The 21609-nt window shown below is 40.3% G+C and overlaps 1 protein-coding gene across 1 annotated transcript in view; it reads right to left on the bottom strand.

Moving 5' to 3' along the window:
* Positions 1 to 1594: 1594 nt before the first annotated feature.
* NUP153 (nucleoporin 153) overlaps positions 1595 to 21609 on the bottom strand; it is a 72227-nt gene continuing 52212 nt past the window's right edge. Inside the window, exons 18-22 of the mRNA XM_027524822.1 lie at positions 17394 to 18281; positions 14575 to 14931; positions 10536 to 10808; positions 3884 to 4055; positions 1595 to 3579 (exon numbers count right to left, since the gene is read on the bottom strand). Coding sequence (XP_027380623.1) covers positions 3495 to 3579; positions 3884 to 4055; positions 10536 to 10808; positions 14575 to 14931; positions 17394 to 18281 — 1775 coding nt within the window. The 3' untranslated portion in view covers positions 1595 to 3494. The remainder of the gene's footprint in view (positions 3580 to 3883; positions 4056 to 10535; positions 10809 to 14574; positions 14932 to 17393; positions 18282 to 21609) is intronic.

The following is a 21609-nucleotide window of genomic DNA, read 5'->3' as shown; positions in this document are numbered from 1 at the left end:
CTTTGTGTTTTGCCTGTTTCTTTGAGGTTTGCTCTAGAATCTCTTGCTTCCAAATACAGCTGCTCTAGCATTCTCTGCCTTCAAGAGATGAGTGCTTTCAGAAATAGAAGTCTATCCAAAAAAAAAAACGATCATCCACTTTGAGGTATATTCTTTTAGCAAGTCACTCAAGTTAGCTGTAGATGACTAAGCTTTTGATGTTAAACTAATCCTGTCCATTCCGTAAAAGCTGTTAACCATTCCAGCCACCATGCAAGGTATTAAAGACCCACATGACACATGAGGAACAAGAATTCAGTCACAGCTAGTCAAAGAGCCGGGCGATTTAATCTTATTCCGGTCTTAGGAGCATTCCCTATTCAAACAATTACAACAAAACTAGATCGACAGGATACAAAACAGGTTCCTCAAGAAAGAAAAAGATAATAAAAGGTAAACTTAAATGGAGTTAAACTACAGTGTGGTCTGAGTCCTGTAGGCAGTGTGCTGTTAGGCACCCAGCCACTCCACTCTGAACTACAGTGGAGGTCAGAGATGTCTCTAAAAGTCGCCCCACATGAAAAGGAAATGAAAGCTCTGACATAAAGCTGTTGTGTAGCTAGACCCAACACATTCCATTTTTCTCGATTTTACTATACCAAGTTTGTCAGTTTCCATTAGACAGGGCCAGCACCTGACACCCTAATATTAAAGAAACCATAAGTTCTTCCCCAGGTTAAACCAGGAAGTTCATGGACTGGTTATAAATTGCTAACATTAGTCCAACACTTTTATCTCAAGTAATAAAATCCTAATTACATGAATAATTAGAAATTCATAACATATTAGCTAAAACTTCAGTTGTCTGAACTGTACTTTTTCTTAACGCCTCAAACTGTAAAATACTAAAACCAAAAAACAAAAAAAACCCTACCCCTTAGAAGTGGCAGGCCTGGACCTCAGGCATTGCAAGTCTTCCAGGCACTTATTGAATGATTTTTGGACATGATCTGAACCCAGCGAGTGCATGAATCTCTGGTGCATAGGTCTGAGAATATACATTTGCCACACCCCACCAAACATACTGATACATTCAGTGAGAACAACTTGACTCTTGCAAATCAACTGAATTATATAAACATACCTGATTATTCAATCTTTTTGCATATGGCTTTCTTACCGTCAGATTATTTTCGGTTAAAAACAGTTCCTCATTGATCCAGCATGAAAAGTGGGCTATTTTCTTTCCATAACGTTTCCCCATGTTTCACAAACAGCACTTGACTTTCATCTGTGTATGGAGTATGGAACCCAAGGCTGCTATTACAGCCACAGGGAGTGGGTCTGCAGCCTGCACCAATCGGATGAAGAGAGATGTCGGCTGGGCTTCAGCAGGGAAAGATTTGTGGTTGGAACTGCTACCAGGAGTGTATGCTATAGCTGCCACGTGCAGCCTGAGAGTTAAAGCAATAGAGATGAAAAAACAAGTCCCAAGTCCCAACAACTCTAGCCCTAGAGATCTCAGTTCTGGGGGCATAGGAGACTTCATTTTTATAAGATAACTCACCCTGTTTGGTTTTTGGTTACTAGCTTAAAAAAAATTAATAAAATGAAATATTTCTAGTACATTTTTAATGAAAAATCTTTCCCAGAATAGAAAGCTTAATATCCCCATCCATATGGGTTTAAAACAATGACTAAGACTGAGCGAGCATGCAATTTAGTTAAGCATTAACACCCCACACGTTTCCAATTTACTCCATTAGTATTCACCATCATCTTCTGCCCTCCAAACAGGTTCATGTCAAACATTTATTATTTAATAAGTTGAGAATTATAAATACAAAATTCCGACTCCAAAGCTAGCACTTGATGATGGCCTAAGACATTTCCATAACAGAAATCATTTCACTGGAAACAGAAAAGCTCAAACATGTTAAAGTACTGATTTTAGACTCTAACCACAACTTCAGTAAAAATAAAAGTCACCATAAAATTATATGTTCAAATTGAAGAATAAAGTTGTCAAATGCTCTTGCCCAAGAGCTCTTTTATGGGCCGTAACAAATCTACTTCTTAAAAAAAAATAATAATCCGTAAAACAATCCAAAAGAAATCGCACAAAAGGACCACTGAAGTTTTTGTGGGCTACTTTAGGTATGTATCTCCAAAAATTCAATCAATAAACATTGTCTAGTCACCGATGAAGGAAGATACAAGTACAAACAGAAATGGTTGTTTCCATTTATTTTCTACTTTAAAAAGGTATATCAATTTATATGCAAAGTAGGCGTGATTCCTAGCACCAGACAAAAATGCAGCGAGCGTACCTTCAGACATAGGAGCTGTCCAAATCACCTTAAATGTATTCTTTGGAATTTCTCTTCTAACTGACCACTGTTAACTTCTATAAAAAGATTCCCTTCCACTAACACTTTTACCTTCACTATAATTTAACACTAGAGCAAAAAGTATTTCATAATTTTTTATTGATGGCATTTATCCCATGGTTTAACATGTTAATTATACTGTAATAAACATGGCTTTAATATTAAACTTTTCCTTATTATCCAAAGTCACCACAGTCCATTTCAGTAAATATAAAAATATATGCTTAATACTTTGTACAATACTGGTTTTTGGTCCAAACAAAAACTGGATCAGAAAAGCCAATAAACTCACTTTAAGAATCCCCAATTTTTTTTTTTTTTAAAGATTTCCAAATGGATTTAGGCAACTTTGAATAATGGGATTTACATAATAAAATCTGAGACGAGACTAAACAAACAACAAAAAAAATTTCTAACACAAAATTAAAATTTCAAGTTCACAGATTTATGTTATGTCAAAAAAGTACAGAAACAAGATTGTATTTACACAAGTTTCATAATAAAATAATGAAAAAGGCAAGACAGGTGATAGAAGAATGACAATATAGAAATAGCATATAATTATTCAATGGAGAACGAACTAGATCTAACAAGTCCTTAGCATGGACCGTTCTTTAATCAGGCTTCCTCTATCAGAAAATTTTAGTGCACGATACACCCAACTCACTCACTTCACACATACACACCAGCACAAACTCAGCATAGAAATCATTCATTTCAACATTCTCTAGTCTATACAGAATTCCTCAGATATAGTTACAACTGCAGCGCGCTCCATAAACGCGTATCCGCGCGCGGTGGTGCGGACGAAGAGGTTCTACACAAAGCCACTCTCCGAGCAGGCTCGGTTCCTGGTTCTGCCAGCCTATGCCAATCAGTGAATAATTTGCTGGATCATAAAATAATTTTGCTGAAGAATCAGTCACCAGTCTAGCTATTATCTTTTTAAAAAGGGGGGTGGGAGAGGTGAAGTTGCGCTTCTATAAAGAAAAAAGGAGGAAAATTCCCAAATTAAAGAAGTCCTTAGGCAGATCTGACTTCAGATAACCCAGTATTATAGTACAATCCAGTATCTGAGAGCAGTGCGCCAGCTGTTAAAACAGTGTGTGTAACACATCATGACCTTTATTTCTTGCGTCTAACAGCAGTCTTTATCTTTCGACCAGAAACCGAAGGTCCAGAAGAAGAGAACATGTTTTTCCCATTTGACCTGCGAAAAATAAAAACTCTGTAACGTGACATGATGCTCACATAAAATCTCACAATCATAACACTGTGTGACTGCTGATGGGGGGTGGGGAGACAGTGTTAAAGGAAGCACACTCTGTTACACCCATACCTACACACGCGCGTGCACACACACACACACACCCATGCTCTTCTTGGGTTATGATCCTCCAAAACTGTAATACGGTGAATTGGTGGAGAACATACTCGATTTTACCTCAACTATACTGACCTTGGTGATTCTAAACACACACACATGCACACATCTCAACAGAAAGTTCTCTTACCCCACAGTAAACGCTGCTGAAGACTGGCTAAACTGAAAGCCCCCTGAGCCAGAGGGCTGGGAGGAGGCCGCGGGTGTGCTGGGACTTGCACCGAATGTGAACACGCCTGACGGACTGCTGTTGGTGAAGTTGAAGTTGGTCGCAGTGCTGCTGCCAAACTGGAAAACGGAGCCTAAAACGGTCGAAGCAGAAAAACCTCATAAGGTAAAAACGACCGTTTTCTAGTCATGACTCTGACTTTTACATACAAAAACGTGAAGGGTTAAGTTCTCCTATGGTTACTTAAAGAAAATTAATTTCTCTGTAAACAAAATATACATCTGACACCCTCCAACAAGTGACCCAACTCACCCATGACCAAGGGGAAAAAGGGCCGAGTGGACTTCTGACTGAGATTGTGGAATCAACATATTGAGCTCTACCTTTTTCAAAAATTATGTTAAAATCACAGGAAGGGGAATTTTACAAAGATAGGGAGAGAAAGAGATGACAGAACAAAATTTAGAAGCTGGAGCCAAATACTAAACTGGTAGCAAGAGAAAGCACAGAGGGCATTCCATTTACACCAACCATGCCCACAGGGTTTTAGGTGCAGGGACTTCTGGAAGTGCTAACGAAGACTGGAAAAAAAACAAGGCAGGATGGTCGAGTAACTGTTTAAGAAGCAGATACCCAGATCAACCCCTCCCCAGCAAGCAGGATGAGAACGCTCCTCCTCTACCTAGCAGAGGTACAGACTTCCAGTCTCTGGAGAGGCCTCTGGACCGGCGCATCACACACAGAGGCAAGGATACCTACTGCAGATAGAAGGACTAGCAGTAGGCCGAGTACAAAGAATACTGAGAACTGCAGCCTTCTGCCCTGACTCAGCTCCCAAAACACAGGCAACGAGTGTTTATGCCCTTCAGACAGGAGACTTGAAGAATCTTCTCTGGGGAATGTGACAGTCCAAAAGGAGAAACCGAAACATACTAACATTCAGCTCTTGGCAAGAGGACAAGCCAGTTAGATAAACCTACAATGATATTAAAATTAAACCCTTTGCCCAATGGGCAAAGAACCTGAACAGACATTTCTCCAAAGACAACACATGGGTATATATAATAAGGATGCTCGACCTCACCAATCATCAGAGGGAATGCAAATCAAATCCACTAGGAGCTATCCTCTCTCAGAACGGCTAGTGATAAAATAGCAAGTGTTGGCAAGGATGTGGAGAAAAGTGAACTCTTGTGAACCGTTGGTGGAAATGTAAATTGCCACAGCCACTAAAGAAAACAGTATGAAAGCTTCTCAAAAAGTTAAAGAGAAAACTACCATACGATCTAGCAATCCCATTCTAGGTATTTACCCAAAAGACTTGAAACCAGGATCTCAAAAAGATATCTGGACTCTTATTCACTGCAGTATTATTCACAATAACCTAAGTAGAAACAACCCAAATATCCCCAGACAGACGCACAGATAAAGGAAATGACGTGTCCACAAAAAATGGAATATTAATCTTGCAATTTGAAAAAAACATGGAGACATGTGGAGGACCTAAGTGAAATAATGCATGAGTTCACTTCTATGAGGAATCTGAAATAACCAAATTCACACAAGCTGAGAGAACGGGGGCTGCAGGGAGACGTAGGGGCGGGGAGAACGAGGCGGTGCTGTTCAGAGCAGGTGCCCAGGGTCAGTTACACAAGACGCTCAGGTTCTAGAACTCTGTGCCTACAGTCACCAATACCTGTGCCTTTGCTGATGAGCAGACACAACTCATGTTAAACATTCTCACTACAATTAAAAAAAACAAAACCTAAACACTATGAGTAAGAGGCAAGAAGCACCAGACATCTGAGGAAAATATTTCATAAGAAACACTAAGACTGAAGCAATAATAAAGAAAAGCAATTTGGAGAAAACAAAGCAAAAACTATCAAATGGAAAAACAAAACAAAAACTCATTGTTAATATCCTCAAGAGATCAACAGATAACACATATAAAACAAAAGCAGAAGGATATAAAAAAGAACATCGACGGAACAATTTCCATTAAGAAAATAAGCAATACATGCAGAAGTAAAATCTCAACAGGTGTGTTTCAAGATAAAATTGAGAAAATCTTCCCAGGAAACACAACAAAAAGTGGGAGAAAAAGAGAAAAAACGGAAGATAAAAAAGAATGAGGCGCAAAATCTCCCAAGAAATAATTCAAGAAAATTCCCATGAAAGAAATTTATAATAAATAGGACACACTGCCTTCCCAACATTATCCAAGGATAAAAATGGATTCAGACCAAGGAACACCCTCATAAGCAGAACACTGGAGGCAAAAAAAATAATGATACTCCAGAAAGAAAAACAGATCAAAAGCAAAAATAAAGATACTTCAAGAGCAACTAATTCTGGGAGCTAGAACATCCACAATGGGAAAATGCCCTCAAAATCATTAAAAAAAAAAAAAAAAAGTGATTTCCATTCTAAATATATATTCAACCAAAATCTTACCCAACATGGGGGCAGAATAAAGATCTTTCCAGAAATATAAGGTCTCAAACTTTTCTTCCCTGTGTCCTTAAGAAATCATGGGAAAATGTATTCTCCCAAAACAAGGGCATAAGGAGGAAAAACACATGACACTCAGGAAACAGATTCCTTTAAGAGGAAGCTAAAGGGAACTCCATTAGAATGGTCATTAGAATGGTGACTAGCATCACCTTGACACCAAAATCAGACAAAGATATTACAGGAAAAGAGAATTACAAGCCAGTATCAATGATGAACATCAATGCAAAAATCCTCAACGAAGTATTAGCAAACTGAATCCAACAATACATTAAAAGAAATATATACCATGATACCCAGAGATGCAATAACTGTTCAATATCCACAGACCAATGTGATACACACCAAAGACTGAAGAATAAAACAACATGATCATCTCAATAGAAAATATTTTTGACAAAATTCAACATCCATTTATGTTAAAAACTCCAGAAAGTGGGCATAGATGGAACATACCTTGACAAAATAAAGGCCATTTTGACAAGCCCATTGTGAACATATTAAACAGGAAGTATTTCCTCTAAGATCAGGAACAGGACAAGGATGCCCGCTCTCACCACTTTTATTCAACATAGTTTTGGAAGTCAATCAGAGAAGAAAAGGAAATAAAAGGAATCCAAATTATAAAGGAAGAAGTGAAACTGTCAGTTTGCAGATGACATACTATACAGAGAAAACCCTAAAGACACCACCGGGAAACTACTAGAGCTCATCAATGAATTAAGTAAAGCTGCACAGTCAAAATTAACATACAGAAATCTACTGCATTTCTATACACTAACAATGAACTATCAGAAAGAGAAATTAAGGAAACAATCCCATTCATCATCACATCAAAAAGAGTAAAATACCTAAGAATAAACCTACCTAAGGAGGGAAAACATCTGTACTCACAAAACCATAAGATATCGATGAAAGAAACTGCAGACAACACGGAGGGAAAGATATACTAAGTTTGTGGACTGGAAAAACTAATATTGTTAAAAGGGCCATACTACACACAGCAATCTATAGATTCAATGCAACCCCTATCAAAATACCCATACCCACAACATTATTCACAGAACTAATATTTTTAAGATTTTTTTTAATATGGACCATTTTTAAAGTTTCTATCAAATTTGTTGCAATATTGCTACTGCTTTTTCTTTTTTTAATGCTTTGTTTTTTGGCTGCAAGGCACATGGGATTTAAGCTCCCCAACCAGGGATCAAACCCACGCCTGCTGCACTGGAAAGTGAAGCCTTAGCCATTGGACTGCCAGGGAATCCCTGGCAAATTTTTAAATTTGTACGGAAACACAAAAGACCCACATGGCCAAAACCACCTTGAGAAAAGAACAGAGCTGCAGCAGTCACGCATCCTGGCTTCAGACCACACTAGAAAACCACAGTCATCAAAACAGCACACTAGAGGTACAAAAACAGACACACAGACCAAAGGAACACAACAGAGCCCAGAAACGAGCCCACACACTAGTGGTCAGCAGTATACGACACATGAGGTGGGAATACGTAATGGAGAAAAGAATGTCACCCCAGTAAGTGCTGCTGGGAAAATCATATAGCTACACGTAAAAACGTGAAATCAGCATGTTTTCTCACACCATATACAAAAACATAAGACCTAAATGTAAGACCAGAAACCATAAAACTTGAAGAAAACAAAGGCAGAAAACTCTGACATAAATTGTAGCAATATTTTTCTGGATCAGTCTCCTAAAGCAAAAACAAACAAATGGAACCTAATTAGACTTCAGCGCTTTTGCACAACAAAGGAGACTATCAAAATGGGAGAAAACATTTGCTAATGATATGATAAACAAGGGGTTAATATCCAAAACATATAACAGCTCACATAACATCAATAAAACAAACAATCCAACAAAAACTGAGCAGAAACTTGAATAAACATTTTTTTCTGAAGACGGTACCCAGATGGTCAACAGGAACATGAAAAGATGCTGAACATCAGAGGAATGCAAATTAAAACCACAATGAGGTATCACCTTACACCTGTAAGAATAGCTACCATCAAAAAGAACACAAATACCAAAAGCTGGCATGGATGTTGAGAAGAGAGAACCCCCACACACTGTCAGTGGGAATGTAAACTGGTGCAGCCACTAATTACTGCAAAACAGGCAGCTTCTCAAAAAACTAAAAATAGAGCTAGCATATGACCCAGCAATCTCACTCCGGGGTACATATCTGAAAAAAAAAAAAAAAAAAAATCCAAAACATTAATTCCAAACAATACACGCATCCCAATCAATGTTTATAGCAAGATAAGGAAACAACCCAAGTGTTCCTCAACAAATGAATGAATAAAGAAGATGCAGTGTGTATGTGTTGGAGAAGAAAATAGCAACGCACCCCAGTGTTCTTGCCTGGAGAATCCCAGGGACGGGGAGCCTGGTGGGCTGCTGTCTATGGGGTCGCACAGAGTCGGACACGACTGAAGCGACTTAGCAGCAGCAGTGTGTATGCGTGTGTGCTTTTTCGGGGCCGAGTAGTATCCCACCATACACACAAAAAGAATGAAATTTTGCTATTTACAACAACACGTAGGGGCTCGAAAGAAGTATGCAAAGTGAAATAAGTCAGAGAAAGACAAATACTTGTATGATATCATTTATCTGAGGAATCTGAACAATCTAACAAGCTAGTGAATATAACAAAAAGGCAACACACTCACAGACACACAGAAAGAACTTCTGGTCGTTAGTAGTGAGAAGAAAGGGGTAAGAGGCAAGACAGGGGAGAGGTTAGGGGTACAAACCATTCTGTATAATGTAAGCTACAAGGATATATTATACAACATGGGGAAGGTGGCCAGTATTTTACAGTAACCATCAATGGAGTATAACCTTTAAAAATTGTGGATCACTATGTTGTACACTACGTAACACTGCCCATCAACGAGATCAATACAAAAGCAAAAATAAAAGCCAATAAAAAACTTTAAAAAATTATGTGGTAAAATTTCAGATACTGAGAAATAGCCAAAGTATTTGAAAAAACTGAAAATAGTTATATACAAATGGGAGAAGAAAATATTAACCATGAGAAGAAATCACTGATGCTAGGAAAAACAAAATGTTGTCTAGGAAAGAAAGTCACAGTACATCGTACAGTGTTTGCATATTTAGCACAGTGGTCTAACCACACAGTATCACTCTATTAGGACTGAAGGCATTGTTAGCTGTGTGAAAGAGAGCTAAACTCTTCAATTTTGTATTAGGGGGTTGGGAATCATTAAATCCTGATTAATATGATTATCATGTGTCCAGAACAGGAGAAATTTTGCTACATGTACTAACAAAATACTAACATTCAAAATACATGAAGAATTTCTACAAATCAATAAGTAAAGCAAAACAACCAATTAGTATAAGGGCCCCAAAAAAATTACAAAAAGAATTCACAAAAAATGAAATCAAGTAGCATCCAAATATGAGGATGTTCATTTAATGCTGGAAGGATGTGACTGGCACCACCCATCAGAGTGTGCATGATTTGTGATGCACTAAGATGCATGCAGAGCTGCATGTCCTGACAGCTAAGAACAACTCAAACTTTCATCAACAGGATACGGACGGTCCAGTGGTTCAGACTCCACCTGCCAATGCAGGGGACACAATCCCTGGTCCGGGAAGTTACCATGTGCCATGGAACAAGCCCGCACTCTAGAGCCTGTGCTCCACAGCGCCAGAAGCCACTGCGGTGGGAAGGCCGTGCACTGCAGAGCAGCCTCTGTTCGCTGCAACTGGAGAAAGCCTGAGCGCAGCCCAGATGCGGCACAGCCAAACAAATGAACGAATACACGAGTACACAATAAACCAGGAAGTTATTTAAAAACTGCACCTGCCTTGTTTAAAAAAACAAAACAAAACAAAAGAGAGTGCTTAACTGTGTTGGGAAAAGAGTTGGGAATGATGTTTATAGGTAAAACTAAACATACACGTCTCTATTCTGCCAAGTACAAGAGACTGAAGAAAAGAGACATGCATGGTTTCAAAATTCAAAGAAAAAAAATTGTACTGAAGACATACAAAACTCCAATAGGGATACAAACTACACCATTACTACATACTTACTGGGATTAGGAGCTGTCCCAGAGCCAAATGCAGACTGACCAGGCTGCTGTCCAAACACAGGAGGCTGTCCACTGCTTGACACTGTCCCAAAAGTAGGTGGTGCAGGCTGAGAACCAGCAGAAAATAATGCCCCTGAAGATGATATAGATCCAAAACCTGGGGGGTTAGGCTGGCTGGCACCTTGACTTTGTCCAAATGTTGGGGTCTGGTTAGCACCAAACGCTGGGCTGGCAGAAGGTGCTGAAGCTCCAGTGCCAAACACAAAGGAGGATCCTAGAGACCCAGAGACACTTCAATCAGCACGGATGGCTGAACAGGAGACAATCCTCAAGAGATCTTTGTAAACTGAAATGCACATATCAAGATTCTCTGCAGACTCTTACCTTGCTGAGCAGATCTTATCAGGACAAGTTTTGAATTACTGATGAAGAAAATACAATGCTTGCTACCATTATTTAGTAAAACCATAAGAATCCATTAAAAAAACTTCAATTAACAAGATTCCTATCTTGCAGCCAAAACTACTGATCTCCTATCAGAAAAGCAACATAGTGCAAGTACTGACTATTATGTGATCATGCATCCACTGCATGAAGAGGACTAACGTCTAATAAAATAATCTTCAGTGTCTGGTTATTTACAACATTAAAAAAAAAAAAAGTTGAACAAACTAAAGATTACACTCCTAATGAGATGAGAAAATCGCTTCCAAGAGTTTTGTTCAGTTCACTAGCTCAGTTGTGTCTGAAACCTTGCGACCCCATGAATCGCAGCACGCCAGGCTTCCCTGTCCATCACCAACTCCCGGAGTTCACCCAAACTCAGGTACATTGAGTCGGTGATGCCATCCAGCCATCTCATCCTCCGTCGTTCCCTTCTCCTCCTGCCCGCAATCCCTCCCAGCATCAGTCTTTTCCAATGAGTCAACTCTTCACATGAGGTGGCCAAAGTACTGAAGTTTCAGCTTCAGCATCAGTCCTTCCAATGAACACCCAGAACTGATCGCCTTTAGAATGGATTGGTTGGACCTCCTTGCAGTCCAACACCACAGTTCAAAAGCAACAATTCTTCGGTGCTCAGCTCTCTTCACAGTCCAACTCTCACATTCATATATGACCACTGGAAAAACCATAGCCTTGACTAGACAGACCTTTGTTGGCAGAGTAATGTCTCTGCTTTTGAATATGCTATCTAGGTTGGTCATAACTTTCCTTCCAAGGAGTAAGTGTCTTTTAATTTCATGGCTGTAGTCACCATGTGCAGTGATTTTGGAGCCCAGAAAAATATAGTCTGACACTGTTCCCACTCTTTCCCCATCTATTTCCCATGAAGTGATGGGACCGGATGCCATGATCTTCGTTTTCTGAACGTTGAGCTTTAAGCCAACTTTTTCACTCTCCTCTTTCACTTTCATCAAGAGGCTTTTGAGTTCCTCTTCACTTTCTGCCGTAAGGGTGGTGTCATCTGCATATCCGAGGTTATTGATATTTCTGCCAGCAATCTTGATTCCAGCTTGTGCTTCTTCCAGCCCAGCGTTTCTCATGATGTACTCTGCACAGAAGTTAAATAAGGTAGGTGACAATATACAGCCTTGACGTACTCCTTTTCCTATTTGGAACCAGTCTGTTGTTCCATGTCCAGTTCTAACTGTTGCTTCCTGACCTGCATACAAATTTCTCAAGAGGCAGATCAGGTGGTCTGGTATGCTCATCTCTTGCAGAATTTTCCACAGTTTATTGTGATCCACACAGTCAAAGGCTTTGGCATAGTCAATAAAGCAGAAATAGATGTTTTTCTGGAACTCTCTTGCTCTTTCCATGATCCAGCAGATGTTGGCAATTTGATCTCTGGTTTCTCTGCCTTTTCTAAAACCAGCTTGAACATCTGGAAGTTCACGGTTCACATATTGCTGAAGCCTGGCTTGGAGAATTTTGAGCATCACTTTACTAGCATGTGAGATGAGTGCAACTGTGCAGTAGTCTGAGCATTCTTTGGAATTGCTTTTCTTTGGGATTGGAATGAAAACTGACCTTTTCCAGTCCTGTGGCCACTGCTGAGTTTTCCAAATTTGCTGGCATATTCAGCGTAGCACTTTCAAAGCATTATCTTTCAGGATTTGAAATAGCTCAAATGGAATTCCATCACCTCCACTAGCTTTGTTCATAGTGATGCTTTCTAAGGCCCACTTGACTTCACATTCCAGGATGTCTGGCTCTAGGTCAGTGATCACACCATCATGATTATCTGGGTCGTGAAGCTCTTTTTTGTAGTTCTCCTGTGTATTCTTGCCACCTCTTCTTAATATCTTGTGCTTCTGTTAGGTCCATACCATTTCTGTCCTTTATCGAGCCCATATTTGCATGGAATGTTCCCTTGGTATCTCTGATTTTCTTGAAGAGATCCCTAGTCTTTCCCATTCTGTTGTTTTCCTCTATTTCTTTGCATTGTTCGCTGAGGAAGCCTTTCTTATCTCTCCTTGCTATTCTTTGGAACTCTGCATTCAGATGGGAATATCTTTCCTTTTCTCCTTTGCTTTTCACTTCTCTTCTTTTCACAGCTATTTGTAAGACCTCCCCAGACAGCCATTTTGCTTTTTTGCATTTCTTTTCCATGAGGATGGTCTTGATCCCTGTCTCCTGTACAATGTCACGAACCTCCATCCATAATTCACAGGCAATCTATCAGATCTAGTCCCTTAAATCTATTTCTCATTTTCACTGTATAATCATAAGGGATTTGATTTAGGTCATACCTGAATGGTCTAGTGGTTTTCCCTACTTTCTTCAATTTAAGTCTGAATTTGGCAATAAGGAGTTCATGATCTGAGCCAGTCAGTTCCCAGTCTTGTTTTTGCTGACTGTATAGAGCTTCTCCATCTTTGGCTGCAAAGAATATAATCAATCTGATTTCAGTGTTGACCATCTGGTGATGTCCATGTGTAGAGTCTTCTCTTGTGTTGTTGCAAGAGGGTGTTTGCTATGACCAGTGCGTTCTCTTGGCAAAACTCTATTAGCCTTTGCCCTGCTTCATTTCGTACTCCAAGGCCAAATTTGCCTGTTACTCCAGGTGTTTCTTGACTTCCTACTTTTGCATTCCAGTCCCCTATAATGAAAAGGACATCTTTTTTGGGTGTTAGTTCTAAAAGGTCTTGTAGGTCTTCATAGAACTGTTCAACTTCAGCTTCTTCAGCATTACTGCTTGGGGCAAAGGCTTGGATCACCATGATATTGAATGGTTTGCCTCGGAAACGAACAGAGATCATTCTGTCATTTTTCAGACTGCATCCAAGTACTGCATCTCAGACTCTTTGGTTGACCATGATGGCTACTCCATTTCTTCTAAGGGATTCCTGCCCGCAGTAGTAGATATAACGCTCATCTGAGTTAAATTCAGCCATTCCAGTCCATTTTAGTTCACTGCCTAGAATGTAGATGTTCACTCTTGCCATTTCCTGTTTGACCACTTTCAGTTTGCCTTGATTCATGGATCTGACACTCCAGGTTCCTATGCAATATTGCTCTTTACAGCATTGGACCTTGCTTCTATCACCAGTCACATCCACAGCTGGGTATTGTTTTTGCTTTGGCTCCATCCCTTCATTCTTTCTGGAGTTATTTCTCCACTGATCTCCAGTAGCATACTGGGCACCTACCGACCCGGGGAGTTCCCCTTTCAGTATCCTATCATTTTGCCTTTTCATACTGTTCATGGGGTTCTCAAGGCAAGAATACTGAAGTGGTTTGCCATTCCCCATTCCCTTCTCCAGTGGACCACACTGTGTCAGACCTCTCCACCACAACCTGCCCATCCTGGGTGGCCCTCCAGGCATGGCTTAGTTTCACTGAGTTAGACAAGGCTGTGGTCTGGAATTACATTAAACTCAAAATGTACTTCATTCCACATTGAGTAATTACAACATCCCAGCTAGAGATGACCTAAATGCAGCCATGCTTTCTTATGATATTATATGCTAAGAGTTCATCTACTTATAATGAAAGCCAATTCAACTACAACATGTATTTGTCTTTTTAAAACATACCTGCAGAGCTAGATGTGGTTGTAGCTCCAAAGTTGAAGCCAGAGGTTGCAGTATTATTACTGCTGGCTCCTGTACCGAAGACAAATGGGGTGACAGCTGTACCCGTGCTTGATGTGGTTGCTGGTTTGCTCTCTTGAGAAAACAGCAAAGACTGAGATGTACTAGACTCGGCAGCGTTTCCAAAGGCAGAGCTGCTCACGGGATTGCTGGCCTGTCCAAACACAAAGGCAGCCACAGGTGCGCTGGAGGATGAGGTGCAACTACCAAATATGCCACCACCAACTGAAGTGGCTGGTGCACTTGAATTAGAGGAACTGCTGTTCAAGAAATTAAAAACTGGCTTGGCCACACCTTGATCTGTAAGATGGAGATTAAGAAACAAAATTCTTTAAGAACAAGTAATAACAGAAAGCATTTTTTTTCCTACCCCAAAATCTTAAGAGTCCATTAGAAAATAGAATTATTACTGCTGCTGCTAAATCACTTGTCGTGTCCAACTCTGTGTGACCCCATAGACAGCAGCCCACCAGGCTCCCCCATCCCTGGGACTCTCAAGGAAAGAACACTGGAGTGGGTTGCCATTTCCTTCTCCAATGCATAAAAGTGAAGAGTGAAAGTGAAGTCGCTCAGTCGTGTCTGACTCTTAGCGACCCCATGGACTGCAGCCTACCAGGCTCCTGTGTCCATGGGATTTTCCAGGCAAGAGTACTGGAGTGGGGTACTATTGCCTTCTCTGAGAATCGTTAAGATTTGAATATAAATAGTTCATCGAATGGAAATTTGTTAAATTTTGATGTAGTCAAACACATAAAACTATTCATATATATATATATGTATGTATTTGCAAAATATACATATATTTTTAAATACTCCTTAAATCCAAATCTCACTGAACACCACTATCTGAATTGGCTGTCCAGACTAGTGCACCCTAGTCTGCTCACTTATTTGTAACTCTGCAACATACTAAACTTCCAAACCTCTACAGCTACCGTTGCTAGACTGTCAGATATTGCAGCCTTATAGTATCGCTGGATATCAGTAGGGCAAACCTGACAGTATGTCAGCCTTTCTCTCCACAATTTAAGATTTCCCTTCCATATGAATTTTTAGAATTATTTTCACTTAAGCTCACAAAGATTCCTCCAAGAACTGAAATTCTGTTGGGGGTGAGGTGGAGAGGAAAGGATATTCACTCAGGAACAAGTGTAAAATACCTCTTTTATGTTCTCTCATTTACCACATTGCAGGTTCTGCTGATATTATAAAACACTAATTGGAACTGTTAGAAAATATACATGGGATATGCTACCAAACTATTCACTTTTGATTTGGAGGAAAGCTATTGATTTTGTATATGGTGACCCTGAATCCAGGTACCTTTAGTAGAAGACTTTTTAAAAAGACTTGTTCCAATAATATCTCAATTCCAACACTATCTACTAGCCAGGGCTGGTCACACTGCAGTATGGGCACCAGTATAATTGACAGTAAATGTAGTAACAGGTCACTTTCAAGTTGCTTAATAGGATGTTTAAAATGTATGTTTCAATGGAAATAGTATAGTGATACTAGGATTAAATTTGATTAGACCCTATCTCATTTTTATTCCTTCTAAATAATAATGGATAATTTAGTTTTTGCTTTCTTTGAAGGGTGTTTTTCAATTTAAGTAAAATTTTATAGATAAAAACTGCTCGTACCTAGGTGCTGAATTCCATACAAATATTTTCAGGTTAATTTTTCATTTTCTTGTGTTTCCAATTTATTATTCAAAAGTGTTCATAGGTATTCAACTTTTGATTCTTTGCTTGTCTGAAAAACATCTGTATGTTGCTCTTAGAGTCTGAGAGTATTTGGCTGGTTAACAGAATTCTCAAGACCATTTTTGCATTTTGAGGTCAGTGCTCTACTGTTTTTAGCATTCCATGTTACAAATGAGAAGTCTGATGCTAATCTGATAATCTATTTGTGGCAAACTCTTTTCTCTGAAAGCATTCAGGATTTTGGCCCTCATGTTCTAAAATTTCACTGGTCCTTCACAGTGAACACGTCGTTTTTAAGACCAGTGTCTTTCTTTACATGTGGGAAATTGTCTCCTGTCGCTTCTTTGATATTCCCTTCATAATGTCCTCATCTTCTAGGCACTCCTATTCCAATGGAACTTGTGGGTACGGCTTAGATCAATCTGTTCTTTTACATTGTGTTCTGGGAAACTCTAGTTCACTAATCCGATTATCAGCCGTTTGTTTTTTTTTTCCTGCTACTCAGTCCACGCAGTGATTTTATTTCACCAATTATTATTTTTTTTTTTACTTTTAAAAATGCTATTTTTTTCTTCGTGATTTTAGTTTTCAAATCCACCTCTATTTCTCAGGGATTTATTGTATTTGTTGTCTATGTTCCTCGAATGCCAGCTGAAGACTGGCTATTGCTATTTGTATATGAAGGCCTGTACATAAAGATTTTATTAGAAAGTATTTCCTGAGCTTATCTTCCTGAATAGTGTGTGTCAATTCTGATTTTAAAAGCTCAAACAGAAGGGAAAAAGTCACAGACAAATATGCAAATACTGTGGGCTTTCCATCAGAGCTACATCTCTCAAAGTCAGACATGCAGATAACTTCGTCAGAATCACGGAGGGTGGAGGAGGGGATGGCAGGGGTGGTACGGAGCAGTTAAAACTGAAAGTCCTCTACGCCTTCCCAGAGTTCTGTGACTGGGACTCTCTCAACTATGTCCAGTGTAAACCATCCCTTGACTTGCTGCATTTGTCGACACCTTGTTAAAAAAAAAAAAAAAAAAGGTTTAATGCTTACCAGCTGCAGTACTGGTTTGAGCGCCAAAAGCAAAAGCGGGCTTTGCTGGCTGCTCGGATTCCTTTTCAGATGGTTTCACCACACTGAAACTGAAGGTTGACTTGGAAGAGCCCTCGTCTTTGGTTTGCTCTGAATTCCCAAAGGAAAACACCGGTGGGCACTTCGGCTCTTCATTGTCAGCTTTCTTCCCAAACACGAGAGATGTAGAAGTGACAGGCTCTTGCTGTTTCTCTTCTGTCCTTCCCAAAACAAATAATGAGGCTGACGGCAGAGGGGTAGGGTCCACGCTGCCAAAAGCGAACCCTCCTTTGGTAGCAGGTGTTTCTTCCTTTTTTGCTTCTGAAGTCTGACACGTGAAAGGAGCCACAGAGACACTCTTGGTGTCTGTGGTTCCAAAACTGAAGCCACTCTTGCTCTCAGAGGTCACCGCGGTGTCAGCAGCAGCAGTGGGGGGAGGGTTAATGACACCTGAACCAAAGCTAAAGCCCGTCGATGAGGATTTAGGCAGTTCTTCTTTCTTTTCTTGCTGCCCAAGACTAGACACCCCAAACTGAAATGGAGCTAAAGGAGCTGGATTGCTTAAACCAGAAGAAAGTCCAAACTTAAAATTACTGTCATTTTTACTGTCTTTTTTGACTTCTTCAGGTTTAGAATCAGATGAAACTCCAAATTTAAAATCTCCTATGGGTTTAGAAAATTTGAAGCCTTCACTCAAGGGGTTTGCAGACCCCAAATCTGATGACACGCCAATTTTGAAGCCTCCTTGATCTCCAAATTTAAAGTTCCCAGTGTTGGCTAACGTCTGAGAGGGCCCAGAAGAGGGTGATGGGATGCCAAACTTGAAGGATGAGGTTGCTGTGTTCGAAGATGAGGAAGATGTGCCGAAGCCTTCAAAAACATAAAGACACCACACGGACACTGGATTAATATTACTAAATACCATTCAGTCAAACAAAATGTCAACCTTGAAAAGCAGGAGGAGACAAGAACAGCTCAGACCAGGCCTACTTCAAAGAGCATTAGTTTAACAATGACAGTGAACACGAACCAAGCTGCCCCTCCTTCAGCATAAGAAGTACATGTCGAGCCTCACAGCCACATTTCATCCATCAGACTGACAGAGATCAAACATGTTTGATAAACCAGTGCTGGGGATGAGACCAGGAGGAACAGACAGTCTTGATATGGCATGTGGATGTGCAAATCACCACCAAGTCGGCGGGAAGCAACTTGTCAACATTTACCCTAAATTACAAACACAGGAACCTTTGACCCAGCAAGTCTACAGCTGAGTCTATTTGAATGATAAACTCACAGTACGTAAAATGCCATGCGCCACCCAGGCAGCTGTAAATGAAGAACTAAGACACGTCCGAGCTCATCTTGGCAGTGGCAAGGGTGCAGAAAGGTGATGGTGCCTACAACCTTTCCTAACAAGGTAGAGAGAAGTAAAAATACAGAGAAGAGAAGTACATTTGCTTGTGATGTGCATAAAGAGACGTTGGAAGAGAGACAATAAACTCACCAAAGATGACTACTGCCGTTGGTGGGGCAGGAAGGATGGAAAACGAGCCAGTGAGGACAAGAGACAGACCTTTCAGTGTGAGTCCTGTCATAACTTGCTTCTTAAATCTTGTAAATGTGTTATTTACTTAAGAGCTCAAGTATTTAGCATGAAAGAACCAGAATTGTATGAGTGGAAGCAGTATTTTAAAAGATACAAATACTATAATGACAAGATCAAAGTCTTAGTTTCAGAATGCTTTTCTGTAGCAGAATAAACTAGAAATTAAGCACCTGACTGCTCCACAGAGATCAGTGAACGGTACCAAGGGATTTATGCAGTTCCCACTTACCCACATGTAAATTGACAAGTAACAGCCAAGCACTTGTAAAAGGCACTTGTCTTCAGATTTCCTTTCCTTTAATGGTTACCCACCCACCTTTCTTTCCCTAAGCAACTTACTTGAAAAATTACATCGGCATCTCAAGATCAAATGGCTACCTCCACATGGGCTTGAAAATGCCTTACGTGACATCAGACAGAAAGCGAAAAAATAAAGGGGTCTATTAATAATTAACTAATTATCACCTCTGCCTCAAAGGAGTTCAAAGGCACTTCTGCCTCAGAAAGAAGGCTTAAGGTATGGTGATTACATCCAAGGAGTGGTGGCTGCATGGGCACAGGAGGGCCTAGAGGAGCTATCCCACATTGAAGGTCAGGAAGGGCGGCGGTGAGGAGATACCCCTCGTCCAAGGTAAGGAGCAGCAGCTGCACTTTGTTGGAGTAGCCGTGAAGAGATACCACACGCCCAAGGTAAGAGAAACCCAAGTAAGACGGTGGGTGTTGCAAGAGTGCATCAGAGGGCAGACACACTGAAACCATACTCACAGAAAACTAGTCAATCTAATCACACTAGGACCACAGCCTTGTCTAACTCAATGAAACTAAGCCATGCCTGTGGGACAACCCAAGACGGGTGGGTCATGGTGGAGAGATCTGACAGAATGTGGTCCACTGGAGAAGGGAATGGCAAACCACTTCAGTATTCTTGCCTTGAGAACCCCATGAACAGTATGAAAAGGCAAAATGATAGGATACTGAAAGAGACACTCCCCAGGTCCGTAGGTGCCCAACATGCTACTGGAGATCAGTGGAAAAATAACTCCAGAAAGAATGAAGGGATGGAACCAAAGCAAAAACAACACCCAGTTGTGGATGCGACTGGTGATAGAAGCAAGGTCCAATGCTGTAAAGAGCAATACTGCATAGGAACCTGGAATGTCAGGTCCATGAATCAAGGCAAATTGGAAGTAGTCAAACAAGAGATGGCAAGAGTGAATGTCAACATTCTAGGAATCAGAGAACTAAAATGGACTGGAATGGGTGAATTTAACTCAGATGACCATTATATCTACTACTGCGGGCAGGAATCCCTCAGAAGAAATGGAGTAGCCATCACGGTCAACAAGAGTCCAAAATGCAGTACTTGGATGCAGTCTGAAAAACGACAGAATGATCTCTGTTCGTTTCCAAGGCAAACCATTCAATACCACAGTGATCCAAGCCTATGCCCCAAGCAGTAACGCTGAAGAAGCTGAAGTTGAATGGTTCTATGAAGACCTACAAGACCTTTTAGAACTAACACCCAAAAAAGATGTCCTTTTCATTATAGGGGACTGGAATGCAAAAGTAGGAAGTCAAGAAACACCTGGAGTAACAGGCAAATTTGGCCTTGGAATATGGAATGAAGGAGGGCAAAGACTAATAGAGTTCTGCCAAGAGAACGCACTGGTCATAGCAAACACCCTCTTCCAACAACACAAGAGAAGACTCTACACATGGACATTACTAGATGGTCAGCACTGAAATTATATTCTTTGCAGCCAAAGATGGAGAAGCTCTATACAGTCAGCAAAAACAAGACCAGGAGCTGACTGTGGCTCAGACCATGAATTCCTTATTGCCAAATTCAGACTTAAATTGAAGAAAGTAGGGAAAACCACTAGACCATTCAGGTATGACCTAAATCAAATCCCTTATGATTATACAGTGGAAGTGAGAAATAGATTTAAGGGCCTAGATCTGATAGATAAAGAGTGCCTGATGAACTATGGAATGAGGTTCATGACACTGTACAGGAGACAGGATCAAGACCATCCCCATGGAAAAGAAATGCAAAAAAGCAAAATGGCTATCTGAGGAGGTCTTACAAATAGCTGTGAAAAGAAGAGAAGTGAAAAGCAAAGGAGAAAAGGAAAGATATTCCCATCTGAATGCAGAGTTCCAAAGAATAGCAAAAAGAGATAAGGAAGCCTTCCTCAATGATCAATGCAAAGAAATAGAGGAAAACAACAGAATGGGAAAGACTAGAGATCTCTTCAAGAAAATTCAAGATATCAAGGGAACACTTCATGCAAAGATGGGCTCGATAAAGGACAGAAATGGTACAGACCTAACAGAAGCACAAGATATTAAGAAGAGGTGGCAAGAATACACAGAAGAACTGTACAAAAAAGATCTTCACGACCCAGATAATCATGATGGTGTGATCACTGACCTAGAGCCAGACATCCTGGAATGTGAAGTCAAGTGGGCCTTAGAAAGCATCACTATGAACAAAGCTAGTGGAAGTGATGGAATTCCAGTTGAGCTATTTCAAATCCTGAAAGACGATGCTGTGAAAATGCTGCACTCAATATGCCAGCAAATTTG

Source organism: Bos indicus x Bos taurus, chromosome 23, assembly GCF_003369695.1.
Source record: "Bos indicus x Bos taurus breed Angus x Brahman F1 hybrid chromosome 23, Bos_hybrid_MaternalHap_v2.0, whole genome shotgun sequence".
Taxonomy (NCBI): domain Eukaryota; kingdom Metazoa; phylum Chordata; class Mammalia; order Artiodactyla; family Bovidae; genus Bos; species Bos indicus x Bos taurus.
This window is presented reverse-complemented; position numbering and strand designations above follow the sequence as displayed.